General features: G+C 38.5%; 2 protein-coding genes across 3 annotated transcripts; both read right to left on the bottom strand.

Moving 5' to 3' along the window:
* Positions 1-415: 415 nt before the first annotated feature.
* Positions 416-7318, bottom strand: fdps (farnesyl diphosphate synthase (farnesyl pyrophosphate synthetase, dimethylallyltranstransferase, geranyltranstransferase)). 2 transcript variants are annotated; one of them, XM_059340196.1, is made up of 10 exons: positions 7146-7318; positions 6546-6701; positions 6312-6452; positions 4066-4146; positions 3813-3935; positions 3647-3735; positions 3477-3549; positions 3306-3383; positions 3085-3219; positions 416-1173 (listed from the first exon to the last, which is right to left on the bottom strand). In XM_059340196.1, exons 1-10 carry the CDS (start codon positions 7146-7148, stop codon positions 973-975), a joined length of 1080 nt encoding a protein of 359 aa, XP_059196179.1. In that variant the 5' UTR covers positions 7149-7318; the 3' UTR covers positions 416-972. The 2 variants fall into 2 exon arrangements, with proteins under 2 accessions (XP_059196179.1, XP_059196178.1); XM_059340195.1 differs by lacking the exon at positions 7146-7318 and having other exon boundaries at positions 6546-7113.
* A 410-nt stretch (positions 7319-7728) lies between these two features.
* Positions 7729-22024, bottom strand: fam189b (family with sequence similarity 189 member B). The gene is made up of 14 exons (XM_059340215.1): positions 20662-22024; positions 20508-20564; positions 18976-19083; positions 18715-18831; positions 17431-17538; positions 17084-17244; positions 16282-16381; positions 16083-16155; positions 13964-14261; positions 13010-13371; positions 12432-12473; positions 11199-11374; positions 9833-9979; positions 7729-9725 (listed from the first exon to the last, which is right to left on the bottom strand). Exons 1-14 carry the CDS (start codon positions 20893-20895, stop codon positions 9471-9473), a joined length of 2238 nt encoding a protein of 745 aa, XP_059196198.1. The 5' UTR covers positions 20896-22024; the 3' UTR covers positions 7729-9470.
* Positions 22025-23331: the final 1307 nt, after the last annotated feature.

Genomic DNA, 23331 nt, shown 5'->3' on the forward strand with positions numbered 1-23331 from the left:
ATCTGTCCAAACAAATGTACCTTTAGTTGTACAAGGTATTAAAATTAACAAGAAATTGAAGAAAACAATGGTCTATTAATTTATTCCATGACTGTGTATGCATGAATGCAAATTGCAAGAATGAACAATATAACGCAAAATATGTCAAAATATTGTTCTGATATAAGTGTTGTGGTAGTGCAAAATCAAACTAATTATATTTTTCTATTGAAATCACATCACAACTATAACAAGAATAAAAAATTAAATAAAAAACTAAAACTAAATAAAATTAGGTATTTTTCCCCAACTTTTGCAGTCTCTAATAAATACATACGTATATACATCTAAACATGAATATTTCATCAATGAATATTTTCTTCTCTACAGCCAAGAGACGGACAATAAAAAAAGAATGAAATCGAGGGCAGAAAAATACTTTTATATACAATTTATTAAAAGCTATAACACTCTGGACAGTACAGACTTTACAGCAGCAATATAAAAATATACAGAATTGGAAAGCTGATGAGGTTTGACCCTTTGTCTCCTGTCAGGATACATTTGCTTTCATACATGTACTGTTCCTTTTAGTCCCTAATCAATTAATAAACCTATTCCTACAAAATTAAAACTACTTTGCACCGTGCACTCCTCAGGGCAGACCAACATGAAAGCTAGACAACATGTGATAAATTTCAGTGTCAGTCTTCTATCCGTGGAGAAACAACTGGAGACGCTGTACATTATGCACTGGGTTCAATAAATATGTCGTATTTATTAAAGAGGTGTTTGCTGACATTCATAACCAAATAACTACAAATCTTAAAACTGCCTGCAGGATTTTTTAAGTTCAGGTCTTGCTGTTTGGAGTCAGAGCCTCGTCCCTGACAAACCCTCTTAAAAGACAGAGGATTTGATCTGTGCATCATGATAAAAGTCATAAGGGAGCCACTCTGATGTACGCTGCACGTTCATGACCAGCGTTCCCTCTCACTTGTTCCTCTTGTAGATTTTCTTCGCAAAGTTGAGGAAGACCGAGTGAGGAAGGTTTTGAGCGTGACTAGCGATGAGTTTCTGTAGCCGCTGGTAGCTCTCTTCCTCATATTTCTGGTACAGTGTTGGCATTTGCAGGGTGTTGTACAGTGCTTTGACCTTTTCCACACACGCATCGTCATGGCGCCCGTAACATGCCTGAGGAGGAGATGCAGAGTAAATTAAGTTGGCTAATGCACTACGGAGCAGCTCTAGGAGAACTTGTAAAAAAGGTGAGATCATACATGGAAGAGTAGAAGCATCAAACCGTGAAAACTGTTTCACTGATCTAACAAATAAAGTTTCTATTGCTGCAAAGCTTTTTTGTTTGTATTTTTAAATGATCTTTTAGCTGAATATTGACTTCAGACAAATAAAATGTCTCTAAAAAGCAACACATACTCATATTTTATGCACTTCTTTCTGATAAAAACACCACTTTATTTATTTGTGTTAAAATATCCTGTTAATGTTTTCTTTCTGAAAAGTTGGTCTATGGTGTGTTTGTGAAAACTGATGGAAGAGTACAAGTTAGAGCACATCAATGTCTCTGAAGGGTTTCAAGTCCAGTTAAACATACATGACCTATGAACAGACAGAAATAACAAAAAGTACTTAATAAGTTACTGATATCATGGTAGGTGGCATCCTAAGGGGTTTCCACACCATAGTACCTGATACAATCACAACTATTTTTTAAGGTGGTATAGAAAAAATGTTCACTCTTATTCATCGCCTTGTTGACACTTTAATGAGAAGGTTACTTACACTAGCACTGAGATATAATTGCAGTAGTTATTGTATTTAATGTTAAAAGCTGTATCGTTTGCTCATTATATGGTAATATCAAATTTCTTAAAATTAATATAAAATCTCTGCATGCAACTTTATATAGTTTTAGCTTGCTTTTGCTAGGACCAGGTGAAATGTCTCAGAAGAATTTAACTACATATACAAACATGGTTGGAGAACTGTGTAGAAATGGTTATGCAGAATGGCCCCATGTGTAGGAATTATATGAAGCGATTTTATTCTGATATCAGTTAGTTAACATCAGATCTGAGCTGAATAGCTTGAGTAAATTGCATTCAATCAATCACAACATTAACAATATGTTCTTGTTATTTAATTTAGAATTAAATAACGAGAACAGGGATTAATTATAAAGCAACTGCAACAAAGGGCCATCTGCTCGAATGTCAATTCCGTTCAGTTTCTGGGGTTCAGTGCCGCGAGGGTTGATGGAAAATCATGCGTTCTCCTGCTTTTCCGAGATGATATATTATAGCCAAAAACCTAAACAGAAATTTATTATTTATTATAACATAATTTTTTATTTTGTTTTTATTCCTTTTTTAACCTGGCAATATGGTTATTATTACATTTTTTTCTTAAAATATACATACACTACCGGTCAAAAGTTTTAGAACACCCCAATTTTTCCAGTTTTTTATTGAAATTCAAGCAGTTAAAGTCAAATGAACAGCTTGAAAGGGTACAAAGGTAAGTGGTGAACTGCCAGAGGTAAATAAAAAAAGGTAAGCTTAACCAAAACTGAAAAATAATGTACATTTCAGAATTATGCAAGTAGGCCTTTTTCAGGGAACAAGAAATGGGTTAACAACTTAACTCTATGGAGTCTTGGGCTATTTTGTCCATTTTTAATTCTTTTCATGTCTTTGTAAGTCATTTTGTGTCTTTTTTTAGCCATTTTGTGTCTTTTGGTGTCTTTTTTTGTCATTTTGTGTCTTTTTTTAGTCCTTTAGTCCAACATAAAATGTGATTTTGAATCTTTTTTTTACTTTCAAAACACTATCATGCTCAATAAAGAATTTTAAATGTTGCAAATGTGCATTAATTTCAGAGTACACTGAGACATTAAACTGCATCATTTTCAATTAAATTCTGGAAAAGTTGGTGTGTTCTAAAACTTTTGACCAGTAGTGTATATGTTTAGTTTCACTTCATCACCATGTTTCTCACTGCTCTTTTTTTTTTTTTTTTTTTAAATTCTACTTTATGATAATAACCCTGGTTCAAACACAAATGAGTTGTTATCCGCAGTCCCACCTCCAGCTCTGCTCTCTGTTCAGGAGTCATGGTTTCCAGGGCCGTCACCACCAGCCAGCTGCATTTGTTATCCTGGATGTCTGTACCAATCTTTCCTGTCACCGCAGGGTCTCCGTAACAGTCTAAGTAGTCATCCTGCAAAAGCATACACACTTTGTGGTTATGAACTCTGTACGGTCTGCAGCACATTACTCAACATTTGACCTGTAAAAAGTAATTACCTGTATTTGAAAGAACTCTCCCATCTCCAGTAAGATGTGTTTGGCATTACTGTGTTCCTTCTCACTCTCAATTCCTGCCTGCACAAGTAAGATACAGTAGTTATGAGAAAGTGTTCCACATTACTCTTTTACTCTATTTTGGTTATGTATATAGAATAAAAACACACTCACAATGTACATCGCAGCTGCCACCGGGAGGTAAAATGAGTAAAAGGCAGTCTTATATTTCACTATAGCTTTATACCTGGAAGTCAAGATGATAATTAATAATACTCATTGCTTTGGTAATCAGCATCCTTCTGTGTAAATGCACAGATTCTCTACAGATTTATCTTCATTACCTCTCTGTGGTGAATCTGTTGAGGTCAATCTGACCAGGAGGAGCCGTCATGAGGTCTAGAGCTTGGCCAAGCTCGGTTTGGAAAGTTGTCTGAAACAAACAGAGATGGGGTTAGAATCCTGAGTTAATGTGTGTGTAATTGTATGATCAATAAGTACATGTAGTACCTCAGTAAACAGCTCCAGTAGGTGGACGTAGTAGGGCTGATCCCTGCAGTGTCTGCGCAGCAGTCTGTAGATCGCCCCTTCTAAGAGAAAAGAATCATTGATGGCATCCAGACCAATCCCATCCTGAAAAACAAACAGACGGGCTTTACTGAGAAACTGGGGTCACCATAAATAGTGGAAAATAAATGATACACACAAAAGCAAAAAAAAAACATGTTAGTCTCTTTTTTTTGTGGAATATATCAAGTCTCACCTTCTTGTACCAGCAGGGCTGTCCTCTCCGAGTCACAGATCCATCCATGATATCATCGGCTACGAGGAAAAACGCCTGAAGCTGCAAGCAACAGCAACACAGTTGTAGCACTTAATGAGAGAACTTAACACCCCTGCAAAGTGTCATTACAACAGTCAGTCTGAGCTTGATGAAGTTTTAGTCACACTGAGCAGCACATAACAGCTCTAAGCTTATACGAAAAGCCTCTCTCTCATTTTGTCATTTTGTAAAGTCTAACTTGATCTTGTGGACCTCAGGTCTGGAAAAAATCTTAATATGGTTAAGGTAAATGGTAAATGGACCTGCACTTATATAGCGCTTTTCTAGTGGCTTTGCGACCACTCAAAGTGCTTTACACTCCAGACTGTGCTTATTCACCCATTCACACACACATTCATACTGGTGGCAGAGGCTGCCCTAAACGGTGCCACCTGCCACCATTGGGAATTCATTCACACACCAATGAACGCAGCATCGGGAGCAATTTGGGGTTCAGTATCTTGCTCAAGGATACTTCGACATGTAGGCTGCCAAGGGGGATCGAACCACCAACCTTCCAACCAGTAGATGGCCGCTCTACCAAGTGAGCCACAGTCGCCCGATGGTGTGAATTTATTGGTTTCAGGTAAGATGAATCACTGTGCCTCTGATCTATGCACATTACCTTTTAAGATTATCATGATAATAGAATTTTGTGCTGGTACAGAAAACAATACCCTCTGAACTCATAGCATTACTTCCCAGTTTTTCATCTGTGCAGCTTTGGGTTGAAAATCTGATCGAATATCTGCCTTTTTTTCCCTCAAAGTTTCTTACTTTAGATAACATTGAATATGGATACTGTATCGTTTTAAAGACACATTTTTGAAAAATTATGTTAGTAACAATACTTTTGGCAACCTTGTTACCTTTTGAGCCAGAATTCTTAGACATGAACTTGACAAAATGGAGGCCTTACAATGAGTTATTACAATAAAGTCCAAATATACAGTACACCCACACAGGCTCAACCTTTAAAGCATTTTTTGGGCATTATTCTACTTTTTTTCTTGTCAACAATTCCCATGAAAAGACCAAAACCAACAATGCATCAGTCTGTTTCTCAATACCATCTTCATTAAGGCTCCCAGTAAGCTATTCCAGTATGCACAATACCAGGCCCCCACATATGTGAAATGCAGCTACTGGTATCTTAAATACACTAGTGCTTTTCCTACTATGACATGTCCAAATGTTTGCCATAAAGAAAGGTCTATTGTGTTTTTGCTAGTTTAAGAACCACAATGCAGAGATAGGCAACACTACCAATGCTAGTTTTCGTCTTTCAATGGGATTTATTAACAATGTGAAATAGTGTCAGACTTATCTTATAACCAGTGGTGGAATGTAACTTAGTGCAGTCACTCAAGTACTGTACTTAAGTAAAAATTTGAGGTACTTGTACTTTACTTTAGTATTTCCATTTTATGCAACTTTATACTTCTACTCAGCTATATTTTGAGGCAAATATTGTACTTTTTACTCCACTTAGTTTGCCAGCTTTAGTTATTTTTCAGGTTGAGATTTAACATGAAAAATGTGATCAATTTAAAGTGATTAGACATTTTTCTGTATCTCATCTCAAAACAATTTGTAGTAGTTAAAATGAGCCCTATCTTTACAAAATTAAAACACTGCTTCTATAAATGCATAAGTAACAATAATCTAATAGTATAATTACCTTCATCTTGTCAACCATCCTACCAACCGATGTTCTTTTTTTAACTTCTTAAGTGTCCTTGTTCTATTCTGTGTTTTTTTCTATTGTTGTTTTTATTTATGCTACCTAAGTATTTTATTGTATTGTATTTTATTGTACTTGAATACCGAACTGCTGTGACAACCGAATTTCCCTTCGGGGATGAATAAAGTAATCTATCTATCTATCTATCTATAATACATGAACAATATATATATATATATATATATATATATATATATATATATATATATATATATATATATATATATGTATATATATATAAACTATGTGTGTGGGGCTATTCTACACGAGGAGTACTTTTACTTTTTGTACAGTTTGAGATTTTTACTTTTACTTAAGTAAGTTTTGAAAGAGTTTTACTTGAAGTGGAGTAATTTCGCAGTGTGGTAGTAGCACTTTTTTAAGTAAGGGATATTAATACTTCATCTACCACTACTTTTAACATATCACAACATGTCCTTACCAACTCAATGCACCAGCCAACCACCAGAGCCCGCCGCACTGTGTCCTGTGTAAGCTGAGAGGGTGGGAGAAGCTCCCTCAGTGAGCCAATCACAGACAGGCCCCGGTTCCTCTTACCTCCTGGGGAATTGTACACCAAAACCTAGGAGGAAAAAAACAGAGATAGGACCCACATGAAACAGCAGTTCAATACTTGTCAGAAATAACTCAGCAGAAGACAAAATACAGTACATACCTCTCTCAACCTGGTCAGAGCATCAGCCAGCGCAGGGTCGGCGAGGTCCCTCTCTGTCAGCTCCGTCACCAGCTCGTCAAACTGGGCGTCAAACAGCTGAGGGTCTGATAGCAACGCCTTTTTGTTGCTGTGCGTCCCATTGCAAATGCTGTCTCCCTGGAAAGACGACGTGCACAGCAGAGCATGTCTTTGTTTTAATTTAAGTGGAGAGATGGTGTGCCACATAGTCCGGATTATTTTAGGGGCATTAACGACCAAACTCAGGAGGCGTCTCATTGCCAAGCGTCCTCTCTAACCGTGAAAAAACTTGTCGCACTGTACCACTAGGGAGCTAGCTGTTTCAGCCACATAACGTTAAACTTGTTCCGGTTGAGGAAAATCTGCCATGCTAGTTTTCTTCGTGGTTTCTTAGCCAACTAAACTCAGTAAACGAGCGTGGATTAGGTCAGGAGAATCACCATCATTAGCTGGTTCCTTATCGTGAAAAGAAGCGTTAGCTGACGTTAGCTTACATTGTTATCCTGCATCCCGACTGTTAACAAAGCTAGCTATATCATACCGAAACTAAATTTGTTTGTTCATACATATTCGTTTACATACCATAATTACACTGTGCTCTTATCCCAAGCTGTTCAGTTATAAAAAGCAAATTAGTTTATCTTCTTTTTCTTCGTCTTGCTGTCAAACTGAAGTCTGTGAACGTCTCCTCAAATCAGGATGTACAGGTTGTAGTCCGCTGTCCCGCTGCTGTCCGTTTTAATATAAAGCAGCAGAACTAAATTCCCCAACATCCATTGCGGGTGGTGCGTGTGGGCGTGGCTTATGGAAGGCTCCATTTGACATTAAGCGTTTTGATTGGCCACCACTATCGAACCAGGATGGGCTTTCACACTGGCTGGCCAGTAGGATTTGAGAAGAGGTGGGGTTTAGGTGGAGTGGGGAGATGTGTAAAGCCGCGGGAGAGCCAATTATAATTATAGTCTTACTCCTAGAGGAAAAAAGAGAAAAATAAAACAGGTAAAAGGTAAAGGAACAAAGACTTTTCCCTTTCATAATATGTACAAAACATCAACGTAGGTATTTTTTTTTATTTTGATGTCTATCATTTATTTCATATTTTGAAATACATAACTTGCATTGAAAGTTTTGCCATTGACACTGCATTTAAAATCTGGAATAGGTGTCATATTTAGATACATTTATTATTCATATTTCAAGGCTCTATCCTGTTAAGCCTGCCATACAGATATACATTTCTTCAAATAAATAATGTTTTATGCAAGACAGGAGGTAGAAATGCAACTCAGTGCATTAATAAGGGGGTGTATGGGTGTGCCTGTATCTCTGTGCAGGCTAAGAGTGTATGCGTGTAAATTTTAAAATTAGGTACATACATATGAGTGTATCCAAAATGTGCCTTTAGTGATATGGAGTCCATATCATCGCTTCGTGAGCACATCAAAAATACTTTCCAAAGAAAAAACTCCAATCTGACACAAATATTTATATACTTCAAACTTGAGAATCCAGAGCTGCCAGACCCATCATATATTCACTATCAGCAGCCCCCCAAAAAATTTTTCTCATTAACTACTCATCTACAACCCCTGCAAGTCCACAGAAGACCCGTGCCAACACATAGTGTGAAGTCCTGCCTCTAAAATTTGTCTGTACATTTATTGCAAGAGACTCTTCATGTCTTTAGAGTCACAGTGCAATTTACACTTTTTATCTTACTAGATCAGTGTCACAGATATGCCTGTGCACTTGAAACTTTTTCAAACCCCATCAAAATCAAATTAGGATGCAGAGGCATGTTTGGAGCCATCTGGCAGTAAACTTTGGGAGCACTGCATGTCTTGACCTTCCCTTTCAGCAATCGATTAACACAAACACATTTAAAATGGCTACTATCTTAAGTCTTGGGTGCAAGAGGAAAAAAAGTAAGAAGCATTGTCAAAACATGCAGATAAAGACATTCTGAGGACATGTTACGTAGTTACACAGACGGTCAGGATTGAATGCACAAAGTTCCTGCTGTATTTTGGAGGCTGTAGCAAAACATGCACATATGCAAATCAAACCACCATGTCCAGGGGCCACCCACAGAGAATACATTTCAAACGCTTAGCATGTGTCTGTGGCGTGCATTAATGTCAGTGTTAAAAATGCTGGCTGCCTTTTTTGTTTTTGAAGGCCAGTGTGGAGGTGGAAAAAACATGGAGAGAGAGGGAATCTGAATTGCAAAAAGAAAAAGACAAAATTAGCAACTCAGTCGAGTCAAGTGGGAACATTTGTCCTCAGGTGCAACCTCATCTGTTTATCTTACATTGTACTCAGCTAACTATATGCTTATTGAGATGCAATTTTTTTTTCAATGGAAGACAAAATAAGGGCTTGCCATGATCACTTCACCTAAGCGATCCTGTGGATGAATAGCAATGTACAAAAGGGCCAGAAGCATATTCCAACCCATAATTAACAGACTGAATTTACACGTGAGTATGTGGTTGTTGTTGCATGAATGCCAGTTGAGTTCTGTGTCCAGTCTTGAGGAAAATGTGTCTCTGATCAGTATGGAGAGAGGGAGTGGAGAATATAGCAGAACAGATGCCTTTGGATGGATTTATTCTGCTCGAACAGGGACCACACTGCCCAGGAATAAGCATCTATTCACTGATGTTGAACAGTGAAATATTGTGAGCTCTGGGCTGATGTTCAGAGTGATAAAGAGCACCACTGAATAAGGCCATTTGCACAGTTGGCTTCAGGAAAAAGAGGTGACAAAGAGGAAAAGGATGAATTTCAAAACTACATATCTTTGCTAAACTACCCCAACTCTCCTTTTCATCACCCCACCTATTTCCTCTGGTTTTCCCGTCAACTTTTATGCATCCAATTTCCTCCATCCCGCCTTCACCCTCCTCACAGCGCAGACTCTGAGTAGAGAGCTCCTGATGACCCATGCGGTGGATGAGGTGTCACTAATCGTCGTAGTGATGCAGAGGACGAAGAGCTTAAATCTCCACAGCTGCGCAGGTGGATCCCTTCTGGTGCCCGACCGCCCTGGTGCCGGTTGTGTCGACTGTCACTGTGGGAATGGTGGTGTCCACGGCGGTGAGGATGATGGGAGTGATGGGTGGGGTGTCCTCGGCTGGTGTTCCAAGGGGTCAGCAACACCTGGAGGGGAGTTAACAAGCAAAACATTTAGACAAAGAGCAGATGGATGAACTCTGAAGCACTGAATTATTCTGATGTAGTGAAGTTAATCAGAACTGGTGTCGTACTTGTTCCAAGGGCAGGTGGTTGGTGGCAGCACCCTCAACTCCACTCCTCCTCTTGGGCCCCTGCCCTGTGTTCCCAGCATGCTCGGAGGAGGGTGACAGGTTGCGTTTAGAGCGTTGCAGGAAGCGAGCCACCAGACCCCGAGTCACCTGAAGGAAAAGTAAAATGATCAGTGAAGGGGAAGATGAAATAAGGCAATAAGGCGTCCATGGGAGGTGTCAACGATTGTAATTCAGCGGCTCTATCATACACCTGGTGCAAAGCGGCGAGCAATGCAGAACCATTGCTAGTTTTACAAGAATGCACTTGTGATTTTTATTCCCAGAACCAATGTTAGTATCTGTGTGTACGTAGGCGTGCTGGTCTTATAACTTGTTAATTAATTTAAAAATGTGACACTGTGTAAAACACAATACATCACAATCAGCATTTAAAGTGTATATTTAGAAAAGACAAAAGTTTGAACATTCAGTCTTCTGTCTTTGTACAGTTTTTAGTTGAATATAATGTCAAAAACAATCAAAAAATCATTGCATTCACCACATTACTTGCTCGAAGACTTATTCTTTTAAAATGGTCTCACTCTTCCCCCCTGACTCATAATAAATGTATTCAGGACGTTCTGCAGTGCATTACACTAGAGAAAATTAAATTCCTTAAAAGGGTCCTCAGGCAGTTTCTATAAGATGTGGCAGCCCTTTACCACATACATTGAATCTCTGAATATTGTAGCAGAAACCTGAGGCCCCCCCCCCCCCCCCTTTTTTTAAACTATTTTTATTTTTTTATTTAATTTACTTATTTATTTTTTACTTATTTATTCCTTATTACTTTATTTTCATTATTCATATGTATATGTGTATGTATGTTTTTTATTTATTTTTATTTATTTATTTTTAATGGCTATGTATCTGTATCTTTCCTTAGTATTATGTCTCTTCGCTTTCTGTTCCCTTGTTTGTAACCTGTGCCTTGCACATGTATGTTGTGAGTATGAATGGATTGAATGTGTGTAGTTCAGGGTGGGTGGGTGGGTGATTACATCTTGGCTGATATGTCCATAATAACTGGATCTTAAGCTTGTTTTGGAACCATTGTCTTTTGTAAGAACTGAGATCCTGACTGTTTGTAAAGAAAGAAAAAACCAATAAAGAAAGTCTGGATTAAAAACAATCAGTAAATTATCGCATTCTGTTTTATTATATCTTATTATATCTATTTTGAAATTGGGGTGGTACATTAGGTGTGTTCAGGTGCTTTATTGGCACTTTGCTAACTTGAGGCAGCACAAAGCAATTGAGCCACTGACTAAAAAACAAAAACCTGGTCTAAACTTAAAGGTGCAGCATCAACTATTTTCATACTAACCTTAAGGTCTCCGAGGGAACGGTGGCAGTCTTTAGGTAAACGCAGCGGTGAGGTGGGGGGAGCTTTGGAGGGGACCTGCACCCCCGTGGCTGCAGATTTAATGCTGTCTTTCCTTGGCAGAGCTGCAGCAGGAGGCGGAGGAGTGTGGGGCAACAGACATGCCTCAGAGGAGGGACCTGTGAGGGATGGAGTCAGAAAAAAAGAAAAAGATTTTGGCCCTCATCAGGAGTCAGTTTGTACATTTTCACATCATTTTACTGCCAGATACTGAAGCTTGAATTCAACTTCAGGGAGAGCCAAGGCCAAAATAACAAACTATCCAGGCCTGATAAGTAATAAAAACAAACCCCTGAAAAATAATTCTCTAACTATCTTTAAAAAGGCTGAGAGAGAGAGAGAGAGAGAGAGAGAGAGAGAGAGAGAGAGAGAGAGAGAGAGAGAGAGAGAAGGAAACTTAAGATACCATTATATTGGGAACACAAGAGCTAATAAAAAAAAAAGTCCTGAAAGATTTTTGTCTACACAAACCTACTCGTTTTAAGCAGGCACCAGAAAATAGCCACGAGTCCCAGAGGTACTACACCTGATTATTGGAATTACAGGAGAATAAGAGGTCAGAATAAGAGCATTTGATTTGTGGCTGAAAGTGATACTCAATACTATTGTCTACCATAAAGTACAAATTAGGAAACTCTCAAAGATGCAGATTTATATCAACAATCCCTACGGTAAAGCGCAGAAACCACTAAAGATATTTTTCTATGTTAAATGACATATTCATTACTTTGCTGTGTAATCCTGTGGATAGGACAAGAAGCACAACATTCATAAATCAGGATGTGTCTCTTGAAAATAACATGTAAATGAGGCACATTATTGTTTTCACAGCAGAATTTAATTAATCAACCTGCAATCAAATCACTGCTAATTTAGATGTTGTGGAATAGTTTCATAAATCACACGCACACAGGGACACATGGCTGTAGTTTAATCTGCATTTGATTCTAACAGGGTTTGATAAATGATGGTTATTAGGTGCAAATGTATTGAAATGTATCTCATCTAAACAACTTAGAAGTGTTTTCTTTTGGGTGTTTTTTTTTTACAGTAATTGGGCAGTCAAAAGGGATAAGGAACAGAAAGGAAGTGATTGATGGTGATGACATGCAACAAAGCCAGATTTGAACCCAGGATGTTATGAGCAGCAGAACATCACATCTTAAAAGCTCTTACCTGTGTCCATAGATACTTTGCTGCCTCCAGAGCCAAAGTCAACTAGAAAAGGAAGAGATAAAAAAAATCCTCCAGTTTATCAAACTTTAATGAATGATATAATGAAACATTTGCAGTTAGAAAAAATAAAATTCACCCTGAGAGGTAAGATAGATACCTTTTACACAATATGGCAGCCATTTATAGATTATTATACTAAATATAACCCAGTGAAAAATTAACAAATGTACATTTTGGAAAACCTGACATCCTCCGAGTTGTATTATTAATATTTAAACTATTTTATTTGTAAACCTTATTTTTGTTTTGATATTTGATTTGACTCCACCTAGGTTTTTTTTGTTTTGTTTTGTTTTTGTTTTTTGTGGGGTTTTTTTTAATTGCTTTTATTTTCATTCTGCTCTTTCATGTTGATTTTAAGCATAAATGAACATGTACATTCTTTATTTTTGTATGTGAACGAAAGAAAAAAACCCAATAAAGAGAAGTTTGAAAAGAAAAGGAAGAGATACAAGGAAAAGTTATGGACACTGAAATAGACGTATAGGAGATGTTCTTCTTTTCGTGTCTTTTCGTACCTGTGTCAGTGGAGGAGCCGAGGCCTGGCTCACTATGTGACCTCACCAGGCGTAGGAGCCCTTCACTGTTCCTCCTCACACCCTCTCCATCCTTCTCACTCTTCCCAAGCCTTCGTCGTAGGTACAATGGTTGTCCTGGGACGGGTAGCCCATTACCCTGGCCGCCACTCTGCTCATTGGCAGCTGGGGAGGATGACATGGGATGATCTGAGGAGGTTTGGTTGGCTCCTTGTTGTGAAGGAGTAGAGGGGCGGAGTCGAAACTCTGGGATGGAGGATCGAGGTGGAGAAGCGGATTTCTCTATTGCCTCCAGCTGGGAGCAGCTATGAGCTAGCATGGCCTGGCGACGCAGTACTGGAGACCTGCAGGACAAAACAGGAGAGCAAAAAGTTACACCCGCAGAACTCTTTCATTATTAAACTGACTGTATGTGTGTGTTTGTCGCAAGGTTATTATAGTTAACGAAAACTAACGAAATAACGAAAACTAGAATTGAAAAAACATTTTCGTTAACTGAAATAAAAATAAAAACTAGAGTTTTTAAAAAAACGATAACTAACTGAAACTGTATTGCGTGGTTACAAAACTAACTAAAACTAACTAGAATGATAGTGAAAACGTCCTTCGTTTTCGTTTTTGTCAACTTTTTTCATTCATAATTCAGTGTTTCTATTTGAACATGCAACACACGGTAAATATGTTTACTGAGACTGGGATGTCTACACTAGAACCAAAATTCAAAACACCCAGAACTGTAAGAGTTAATAACCTTATTGGGGCTGAGATGATAAACCAAAGGAAGCATTTTCAAAAAATAAAAAATAAACTAAAACTAGAAAACTCACTCTGAAAACTAACTAAAACTAACTGAATTTGAAAACAAAAGTTCACAACGAAAATAAAACTAAAACTAATGAAAAATCCAAAACTATAATAACCTTGGTTTGTCCTCACCTGTACGTGGTGGTGGCCGTGCTGGGTGAAGAGCAGGAGTTGGACCTCTCTCCTCTGAGGAAGCGCCTGGCTCTGGGTCCCCCTGCCAGAGGACTTTCTGGTGTCTGAGATGGGGGACCACGAAAGCTGATGTACTCGCCAGAGTCTCCTCCGTCTCCCCCCTCAGAAGCATTCCTGTGGCGCCTGTCCCCCTGGGTGCGCAGCCCAACCTCCATCAGACACGAGTCCTCAGAGGGGGAGGAATCATCAGGGATGTCGACAATCTCTGACATCAACAGAGATCCACTGTCCATGGACACTGATAAAGAAAGGTCATCCTTTATTATGAAGGGACACATTCTGCTTCTGGAAGAAAACTTTCTTTCACAGTGAACAAAGAATCCGAAAACTGAGAAAATCTTTGATGAATTGAAGTAAACTTACAGTCATGGAAAAAATTACTAAACCACCCTTGTTTTTTTTTCCATTTTCTTGTTCATTTTAATGCCTGGTACAACTAAAGGTACATTTGTTTGGACAAATATAATGATAACAACAAAATAGCTCATAAGAGTTTAATTTAAGAGCTGATATCTAGTCATTTTCCATGGTTTTCTTGATAATAACAAAAATCATTATCAAGAAAACCATGGAAAATGGCTAGATATCAGCTCTTTAATTAAACAAGCTATTGATGTTTAGTTGTATCAGGCATTAAAATGAACAAGAAATGAAGAAAACAAGGGTGGTCTAATAATTTTTTATATGACTGTATATCAAAACATTAGTTTACAAACTGTGACATAACTCATGCAGTTCAATCAAAGTCTCATTTGTATTATCACAGCTTCCAAAAAAACTTGCATTATTTTTGCTTAAAATCTTTCAATTGAAAAACACTTACTGAAATGATTACTTTAATTAGTCGTCTAGTGAGGGTTTAAAATAAAACAAAAATAATGATTAAAAAAAATAAATAAATATATATATATATATATATATATATATATATATATATATATACATATATATATATATATATATATATATATATATATATATATATATATATATATATATATATATATTAGCAAACATGCACATGTTTGTGAATGTGGTGAGTAAAATTACTGTTTTTGCCAATGGAGTCTGGCATCTTTGAAGAAAACATAAATAACAACTTCACTTCCCCCTACATAATCTTAAACAAGGCAGTCTGATGGCAAAGTAAATTGTTAGAAATACTCTAAACACACTAAAGTGCTGAGCGTACAACAGGGTGAATGGGAATTATACTGCACGAGTTGTGTGAGAGTGAGAATGTTTTTAGTGTAGTTTGTCTTCGAGTCTGTCTGTCAATGGGATTACAGAAAAAACTGCTGGCCTTATCCGAGTGCCATTCTAGTTTAACACAGTTGTCCCATTTTCTTCAATTTCTCAAGGATTTTCTCTAGTTTTGGATTCTCTGTTCACCACTGAGTCATACAATTCAGAATTTCACTTAAGAATTCAAAGTAACATGGGCTGAATAATCCATATAAAATAGTATTTGTTTAACTCACATCACAGATTAAGCATTTCTTTATTGTGTGTACATCCCTGACATACTGTAAGCAATAACTGACTTTAACTATTGACACATTTTACTATAATAAAAAGTGTTTATGTTTTCATTTTTTATTAAGGTATTTTTTTAAATCTTTTTTTATTTTTTATTTTTTTAATGAGCATACTTGGCATCCTGTGTTTATGTATTGGTATTATTAGCATAATTGTTAATGTTTCTGTTTCTCTGCTTTTTTGCCTCCCTATATATTATTATAATACTATGTTTTTTTGTTTTGTTTTGTATTTATTTTTCTTTTGTGGTTCTTTGTTCTAATGTACCCTTTAAAAACAAAAATGTGGAAAACAGCTGTGGAATAAGTTATGTCTTGTACTGATGCTTATGAATGCCAATTTCAAATAAAAATTATATAAAGAAAAAACAGGCATGTTTCCTGATTTTCTACATCACATTTAAAATACGGATCTAATTTGTCCAGTTGCAGTTGGTTCAAAAATACACTCCCTGATTGTGATCTTTATCTTAACATTTCCTTTCAGTACATTTCCTTGTTGACATTAACGCTCTGCTCACCTTCTCCACTGAAAGCAGTAGAAGTCCCCCTCTCTCCAGACAGCTCAGTGCCGTGGGGATCAAACATTGTTGCCTTGACAGCCAAAACAGACAAGGATCATCATAAGACATCACACATGACACACACAAAATAGCACACACACACACACACACACACACACACACACACACACACACACACACACACACACACACTCACTTGGCTTGCAGCTCTTTGTCCCATCACAGCTTCATAAGGAGGGGGGCAGTCAGTGGGGTACAGAGGAACAGGGCTCTCCATGGAGCCATTATAGGTGATGCTGGACATTAATACAAAAGTCAAATTAATTTTCTTGCACACTCTGTCCAATGTGTTTTGTATTCTAATCAAGGTTGTTATAGTAAACGAAAAATAACGAAATAACGAAAACTAGAATTGAAAAAACATTTTCGTTAACTGAAATAAAAATAAAAATAAAAACGAGAGGTTTTAAAAAAACGCTAACTAACTGGAACTGTAATTTGTGGTTACAAAACTAACTAAAACTAACTGAAATTATAGTGAAAATGTCCTTAGTTTTCATCTTTGTCAACTTGTTTCATACATAAACCGTTTTGGTTGATATGAAATCTATTTCATCTATCTGGTTTTATGACTTAATAAACTTATTGGGGCTGAGATGGATAATAAAAAGAAATGAAGGCACATTTTATTGTGACTTTTTTAAATCTGGCACCCAACAAATACCACATTACAAAAAAAACTAAAACTAACACTAAAACTAATGAAAACTAAACTAAAACTAAGCATTTTCCAAAAAATAAAAACTAATTAAAACTAGCAAACCCACTCTAAAAACTAACTAAAACTAACTGAATTTGAAAAAAAAAATTGACAACGAAATTAAAACTAAAACTAATGAAAAATAAAAAAAATATATTATAACCTTGATTCTAATGTGTGCATGGCTATAACAAACTGCACACAAGTGATCTATAATAAAACTGTTAAAGTGTGGTACCTCTGAGCGTCTGTTTCAGAGCTGCAGGTGTACTCAGGAGGATAGTAGGGGGGCGGAGGGATGGGTGGGACAAACTCCTCAAAGTCCATGATATTGGTCAAGAAGGCGTCCTGAGGAGTGGTGCATTCTGGGTTGACCGAACGAGAGCGATGTGGCGCCAGCTAGGCAGAAAGAATAGGAAATACATCAAGATCATAGAGCAGATAGATGTAATGGGCTGCAACATTTGTACAAAGACTGTTCTCAGATATGCAGCTGCGCAGTTCATTGCTGCTTACTTGTCATTTGTGGGGGGAAAAAAGGCAGTCTGCTTGGTAAATGTAAAAATGTGCTGTGTCTGTACTCACCAGGTGCACGAGGTCCAGAGAGAATATGTGGATACTGCAGGTCACAGTGGACAGAGTACAGATGATGGTGGAGAGAATGCTGAGACCGCACGCACTGAACAAAAGGTCCTTTAAAGGAAATATGCATTCAGGAATAGAAAATCTGACAATACGGACACATTTTTAAATGGAAATATGTCATATTTCTATGATAGGTTCACAATTTGTCAATTCTGTCAGTTTGTTACTGCAAATTTTGTACTTAGAACATGGTAATGTTGTAAGATATCCATTCAGACTGCTGACGGCTATTATTAGAGCCACATAAACTCTTGAATACATTTTTTTCCACAAAGCAACATTTTGTACTTTGTCCTCTATCAATGACATTGTAGATTATGGATCTTTTAACAGGCCAGTATGAACATGAGGAATGATTACAGCAAGAAAAACCTGTTTCAGTGTTACAGGGATAGTGGAGAAACCAGCGGAAGCACCGGCACTGAACTTAAGCAATTTACTGCTGTGGATTGGGGCAGCAGCAAGACTTTAGCTGTCTACTGCTGCCTCGATAGTTTAGTTTGTGTTATTTGGTGAATATGAACTAACCCTTTTCAACACAAAAGTCACACAATAACACAAACAAACTTTAACATCGATTGAAGCAACTACTGTGTTCTCTGAGGTAAAATTAATGTTTTTGTCAATAGGGTCTGGTGGCTTTTAAGAGAACATAGACAACAACTTCACGTTTCCCCTGTGTAAACTTAAACAAGGCTGTCTGATGGCAAGGCAAAGCGGTGGAAATACTCTAAATATAGCGTACATTTAAACTGATATTGATTTATTTTTCTGCCCCCATCCACAGCAATACATTGTTTAACTTCTGTCTCGGTATTCCTGTCTGATTCTACCAACTGGGACTATGCCATCCTCCATCTACTGTAGGAAATACACCTAAGGTAAACTATCTCTTTACTTTGGGCACCTGACCATTATTTTAACCCACTGACGCCTAAAACTTCCTGTAAAACCTCTGGGCGATTTTAAAATAAGCCCCTAAAACCTGAAGTTTTTCTGGAAATTCAACAGAAGTGTCAACGCCTCAACTGAATAATAGATTTTTCAGCCTCTGTAGCAGATAGAAATGAAATTCAAAAAGTATTTGAGAGGTTCAAATTCTACAAAACGACATATCCGCTTTCCAGGCTTCAATGGGTTAAGACAGCCTAGAAAAATTGTGAACCTAGCCTTTTGTGGTTATCTTGGGAGATAAACTCTCCAGTATAGAGACCTCCTACCCACCTTCAGCTGATGTCTGACTGAGTGACAGTCAGCATTCAGGTAGAGGACCAGGGTCTCCTCTTCTGTGATGGAGCAGGAGTGGGTGGGCGCGCAGCACACACACAGACCGTTCTCCACCTACACACATTCCCATACACAGAGGATCGGTGTGAAGCACACTAAAAACATATTCACAATTATTCCTGACACGTCCCCCATGCATCTGGCTAGAAGGGCATCTCAGCATGAGGCAGAAGACAACACTTGCATAATGTTGTGTACCTGGCAGGTGAGCATAGACTTGACCATCTGTGCGTTCTGACAGGAGAGCATGGAGCCGGCCAGGCTGAGGATCACACACACTGCAGACAGCAGCATGAACAGTGACACCTGTGGGGGAACACAGAGCCATGTTTTGATTTGGAGCAGAGTGTCAGAACTTGTGCCATGGAGGGATGAGAATGTGCTGATTTTTATCTTGCCAGGTGATTTCACTAAAAATAAACATTGATTGTTGTTTTTGGATGGACAAATTTTGCCCTCTGCATTATGGTCACGTTAATCATTCTCCAATCTGCTCCTAAATTTGTATGTATTTCACTAAAACAATACGCAAACCATAAGCTCAGTATAAAATACTATTTATTTTAAAGATAGAAAAACATTGCATAAGTAGAGCTGCAAGGATCAGTCATCTTATTTATTATTATTATTATTACTATTATTATATATTATATATCATATTATTTTACTTAAAATTACTTTATTCATATTTTTCATTTTATTTTTATATTGTTTATTATCTATTATTACATATTATATTATATACTGTACTATTATTATTATTCTTATTATTATTCTTATTATTATTATTATTATTATTATTATGATATACCGTCTATATCTATCTATCTAATAATAGTAGATAGTAGACATCACCTTGGACTTTGAGCTGGAATGGGTATTTTTCACTGCTTTCTGTCATTTTATAGCCAAATGGTTTAGCTATTAATCAAGAAAATTTGTAGATTCATTGATAATGAAAATAATCTTTAGTTGCAGCCCTATTTACAAGTACTCTTTGACAAAGGGTGCTTTTGAAGTACAGTTCCCACCCTAAGGCTCTTTAATTTTTAACTGCTGTTAAAGAATCTCAGCTTTTATGCTTTAACATCATAAAAATTTGACTGTAATTCCATGACTCCTTCCACTTATGAAGATCATGTCATATGATCAAAATGCTCCAGAACAGCAACTGAGATCTGTGCCTGAAAAGGGCTCACCAGGACGACGTATCTGAACTTGTGATTTTTGTCCACTCTTAGTTAGTACCCTTACTTTTAAGTTTTTTTGAACAATAATATTAATAGGCTGTGATTTGTACCAAAATATATTATATATCATGATTTATTGGGAGAAACCAAGCAATTCTATGTAAAATCAGCCATTCAACACCCCCATACAGCCTGAATGGAACGACCCTTTGTTTCATAACCACATTTCCTACCACTGTGACAATTCAACCGTGAGATTGGCAGTCAGATCAGACTCTTTGGAGTGAATCGTCAAACCCACAAAATATATGATCATGTCATGCACCGACTGAATCTGGCAACTGGCACCTTTTTTGGTTCAATTCAGGCGCTGGATGAGATGTGTTTTCTCAACCCTTCACTTTAGTTTATATTATACCTTAGTGGTGCAAATTCCTAGACTCATTTACAATAATTAAATTTGCATAAACTGGTTGACACACCGGAGGTTTTCTGGGCCCCTCTGTGTCTGCTCCTATTATCAGATTGAAATATACATACCACCAGCGTCAGAGGTCTCCTCCATGAGATTATTCCAACTATCCCTGATGCCACCACCTGCAAACACACACCACATACATCAGAAAACACACCCTTCGGTATATCTGCTGTTATATTCTTAATTATGTGTGTTTGTAGTCAGGTTTACACTTACAAAGAAGCCAGCCCAGAATGGGCAGGACTGTCTCACGCGGGCTGAGGACGTGAAGGCCATGCTGGTGAAAGAAAAGGCCAAGACCATGGCCCCCAAACCCAGGTGGCACAGCCCTAGGTACAGGAGCAGCCGTGCACCACCAGGCCCCCGGCCCGACATGCCCCTGCGGCTGTCTGACCAGCCTCGAGACCCCGAGGCCGAAGCCACGCTGCTGGAGTCTGACGGTGAAGGCATGTTGTCAGAGTGTGTGGAGGAGGCTGGGAGAGCTTTACTTTGAGTTCATAAAACACAGTTCAGTTGTGTGGGTAGAAGTGGAGGCGAGCAGAAGAGGGAGAGACATAAATGCTGGCTTCGGAGCTCCACTCTGTCACAATTATGCACCAAACTCTCCACTGGCAGGTGCCATAGGTTCTGCGCAATGCCCCATGGTGCACACTATAGTCCAGTGACTGAGTCCAAGAACTCTGTCAGCAGAAAGTTGAGAATTGAGCAGCCACTACACACTCACAGCCACCGTACTCACCTCATTTGACGTTTCAGCCATGATACTAATATAGTCAATACAGTGTCTGTTTCAGCCCATGCAGTTCACAGGCCACTACAGAGTGCAGTCTTTACCATGCTCTGATTAAAACACAATCGCATAAACAGGGCTTGATTCTTGCAACCTATACATCAGTGTTATACTCATTTGCATTGCTGCTCCCTCCTCTCCATCTTCTGCCTTCCACCTCCTCTCGCCAGTGGCATTGCGGTAACTGGAGACCCGAGCAGGCCGCAGATTTCAAAGCATCCCAAAGAAAGCAGCTGATCCCTCGTTGTTTCTCTCGCCCCCCAGCAGAGACGACACGAGCCGGTCAGTCCGTGGGTCCAATCAGGAGGAGCAACAACCGAACATGTGCGCTCCCCTCCCGCGACCTTTATGTTAGGTCCTCATCCTGTCACGGAAAAGAAGAAAAAAACACGGTGGTGGAGATCGAAGCCCCAAGATCACATCGGTTCGTTCGGGAAGCGAGAGACTAATTACCTCGACGTGAACAGGAAATAAATATCCTCCCATCGATTTTCAAACTGCACCAAAAATAGCAACCAGGCTGAAATTATTCTTTCCTCACAGGTTTCGATCTTTGACAACTCCACCTCGGGGGTTTTGCGGTGGTCCAAACACGCACCTAGACCCCCCTCCTCCTCCTCCTCCGCCGCCTCTTTCCTCCCTGCAGTCACGCGGGCATCCCGTTCAGCCCGTGTGTTTGTGTGTGTGTATGTATCCCGGACGTTTACCTCACTGCCTCCCACCAGACGTCACATGAACACAACATAGCCTACAGACTAAATGATAACATCTTTAATAATCCATCCAAGTTTATTTGTAATTCTTCCTTTGCTCCGCCCCTCCCTCCGCCGCCCTCGCGTCTCCTCCTCTTGGTCCTCGGTACAGCTCCGGCACTGGGAAAGAAATGTATCGTGTTTGCAAACCGAAACCTGTCCTGCGTGATGACAAGGCACGCAGGACGTGCAGGCAACTTGGAGATGCGGCAGAGCGCGCGCACACCGTCGTGGTGCTGATGCTGGGAAGGAGGGGCGGTTGCTTAGCGACAGGCTCCAGCTCCCACTGCTGCAGCAACGAGGGGCAGAAACCATCACCGTACTGGCCTCTGTACTGGGAGGACAGTGGTTAAAAAGAAGACAACAGGGAGGGTCCTAGTGGTGAGAATGAGTGTCCTGTAGGTGCCTGGTCTGATTTAGGCCCAAAGCATTACCAACACTGTGTCAGCAGGGATATTTCCTTTAGTGTCCGTCAGTGTCCTTGAGACACAAAGCCACCTTCTGTTCTTTAACTGTGAGCTGCCTCTTTGAACTGAACTGATCTTTATTATGGTCTCTAAAGACAGAGCTGGCTGATATAGCCAAAATCTTCTTTCGCAATATAGGGTATTTCATATCTTGATAATGATTTATATCACAATTAACATGTTTTCTGGTTGTAGAAATATATAAAAAGCAGATACAGTGATTACAGCAGTCTGTCTCTGACTCAGATGAACATCTTTCATTGAATAAATCACAGCTTAATAGAACTTTTAAGCTGTGATTTATTCAATAAAAAAATAATCTATATGAAATAACCAGTAAAGCCTTTTTTTGTATACTCTTTTTGAAGTGTTGTCCAAATTGCATAAAGACAAATTACTGATTTTTCAACATTGTGACAGAAACACTGTAGAAAAATATGGACACATCTATCGTTTTGATGATATGTACGTACAGTAGCCTACGATACGCAGATTTTATATTACATCACCAGACAAAATGTCATAGAAAGGCTATGTATTCCAGTGCATTGCTTTTCTTATCATACAAACTGCTCCTGAGAACAGGCTGCACCCAGCCCTATTTGAAAGGATATTTTTGATGTTTTGAAGTGGGGTTGTATGAAGTACTAACCTACTCGTCAGTATATTATTATCTACAGTAGATGGCAACCCATCTACTGTAGATAATAGAAGCAGGCAGGAATACCAGAATGGAAACTAAGCAGTGTATTGCTGTGGACTGCAGCAGCAAGGAAACATATTTTAGACTCCTAAAAAAAAAATCAATATCAGTTTGTAGTTTGTGAATAGAATATTGATATTCCTACCTTTCTGTCAGATAGTCCTGTTTAAGTTT

The sequence above is a fragment of the Centropristis striata genome, chromosome 8 (genome assembly GCF_030273125.1).
Source record: "Centropristis striata isolate RG_2023a ecotype Rhode Island chromosome 8, C.striata_1.0, whole genome shotgun sequence".
NCBI classification, from domain to species: domain Eukaryota; kingdom Metazoa; phylum Chordata; class Actinopteri; order Perciformes; family Serranidae; genus Centropristis; species Centropristis striata.

Bases quoted from the DNA above. Each gene is read 5' to 3' on its own strand.
- fdps (XM_059340195.1), bottom strand. From the start codon at position 6,821: ATGAGACGCCTCCTGAGTTTGGTCGTTAATGCCCCTAAAATAATCCGG. The intron at 3,384-3,476 runs GTGAGTGTGTTT...TTACTTGTGCAG, and splicing joins TGGCAGCTGCGATGTACATT to GCAGGAATTGAGAGTGAGAA. The intron at 3,220-3,305 runs GTAATTACTTTT...ATGCTTTTGCAG, and splicing joins GAGAGTTCTTTCAAATACAG to GATGACTACTTAGACTGTTA.
- fam189b (XM_059340215.1), bottom strand. From the start codon at position 20,895: ATGCCTTCACCGTCAGACTCCAGCAGCGTGGCTTCGGCCTCGGGGTCT. The intron at 18,832-18,975 runs GTACACAACATT...GAATGTGTGTAG, and splicing joins AGTCTATGCTCACCTGCCAG to GTGGAGAACGGTCTGTGTGT. The intron at 9,726-9,832 runs GTACGACACCAG...ACTCCCCTCCAG, and splicing joins ACCACCTGCCCTTGGAACAA to GTGTTGCTGACCCCTTGGAA.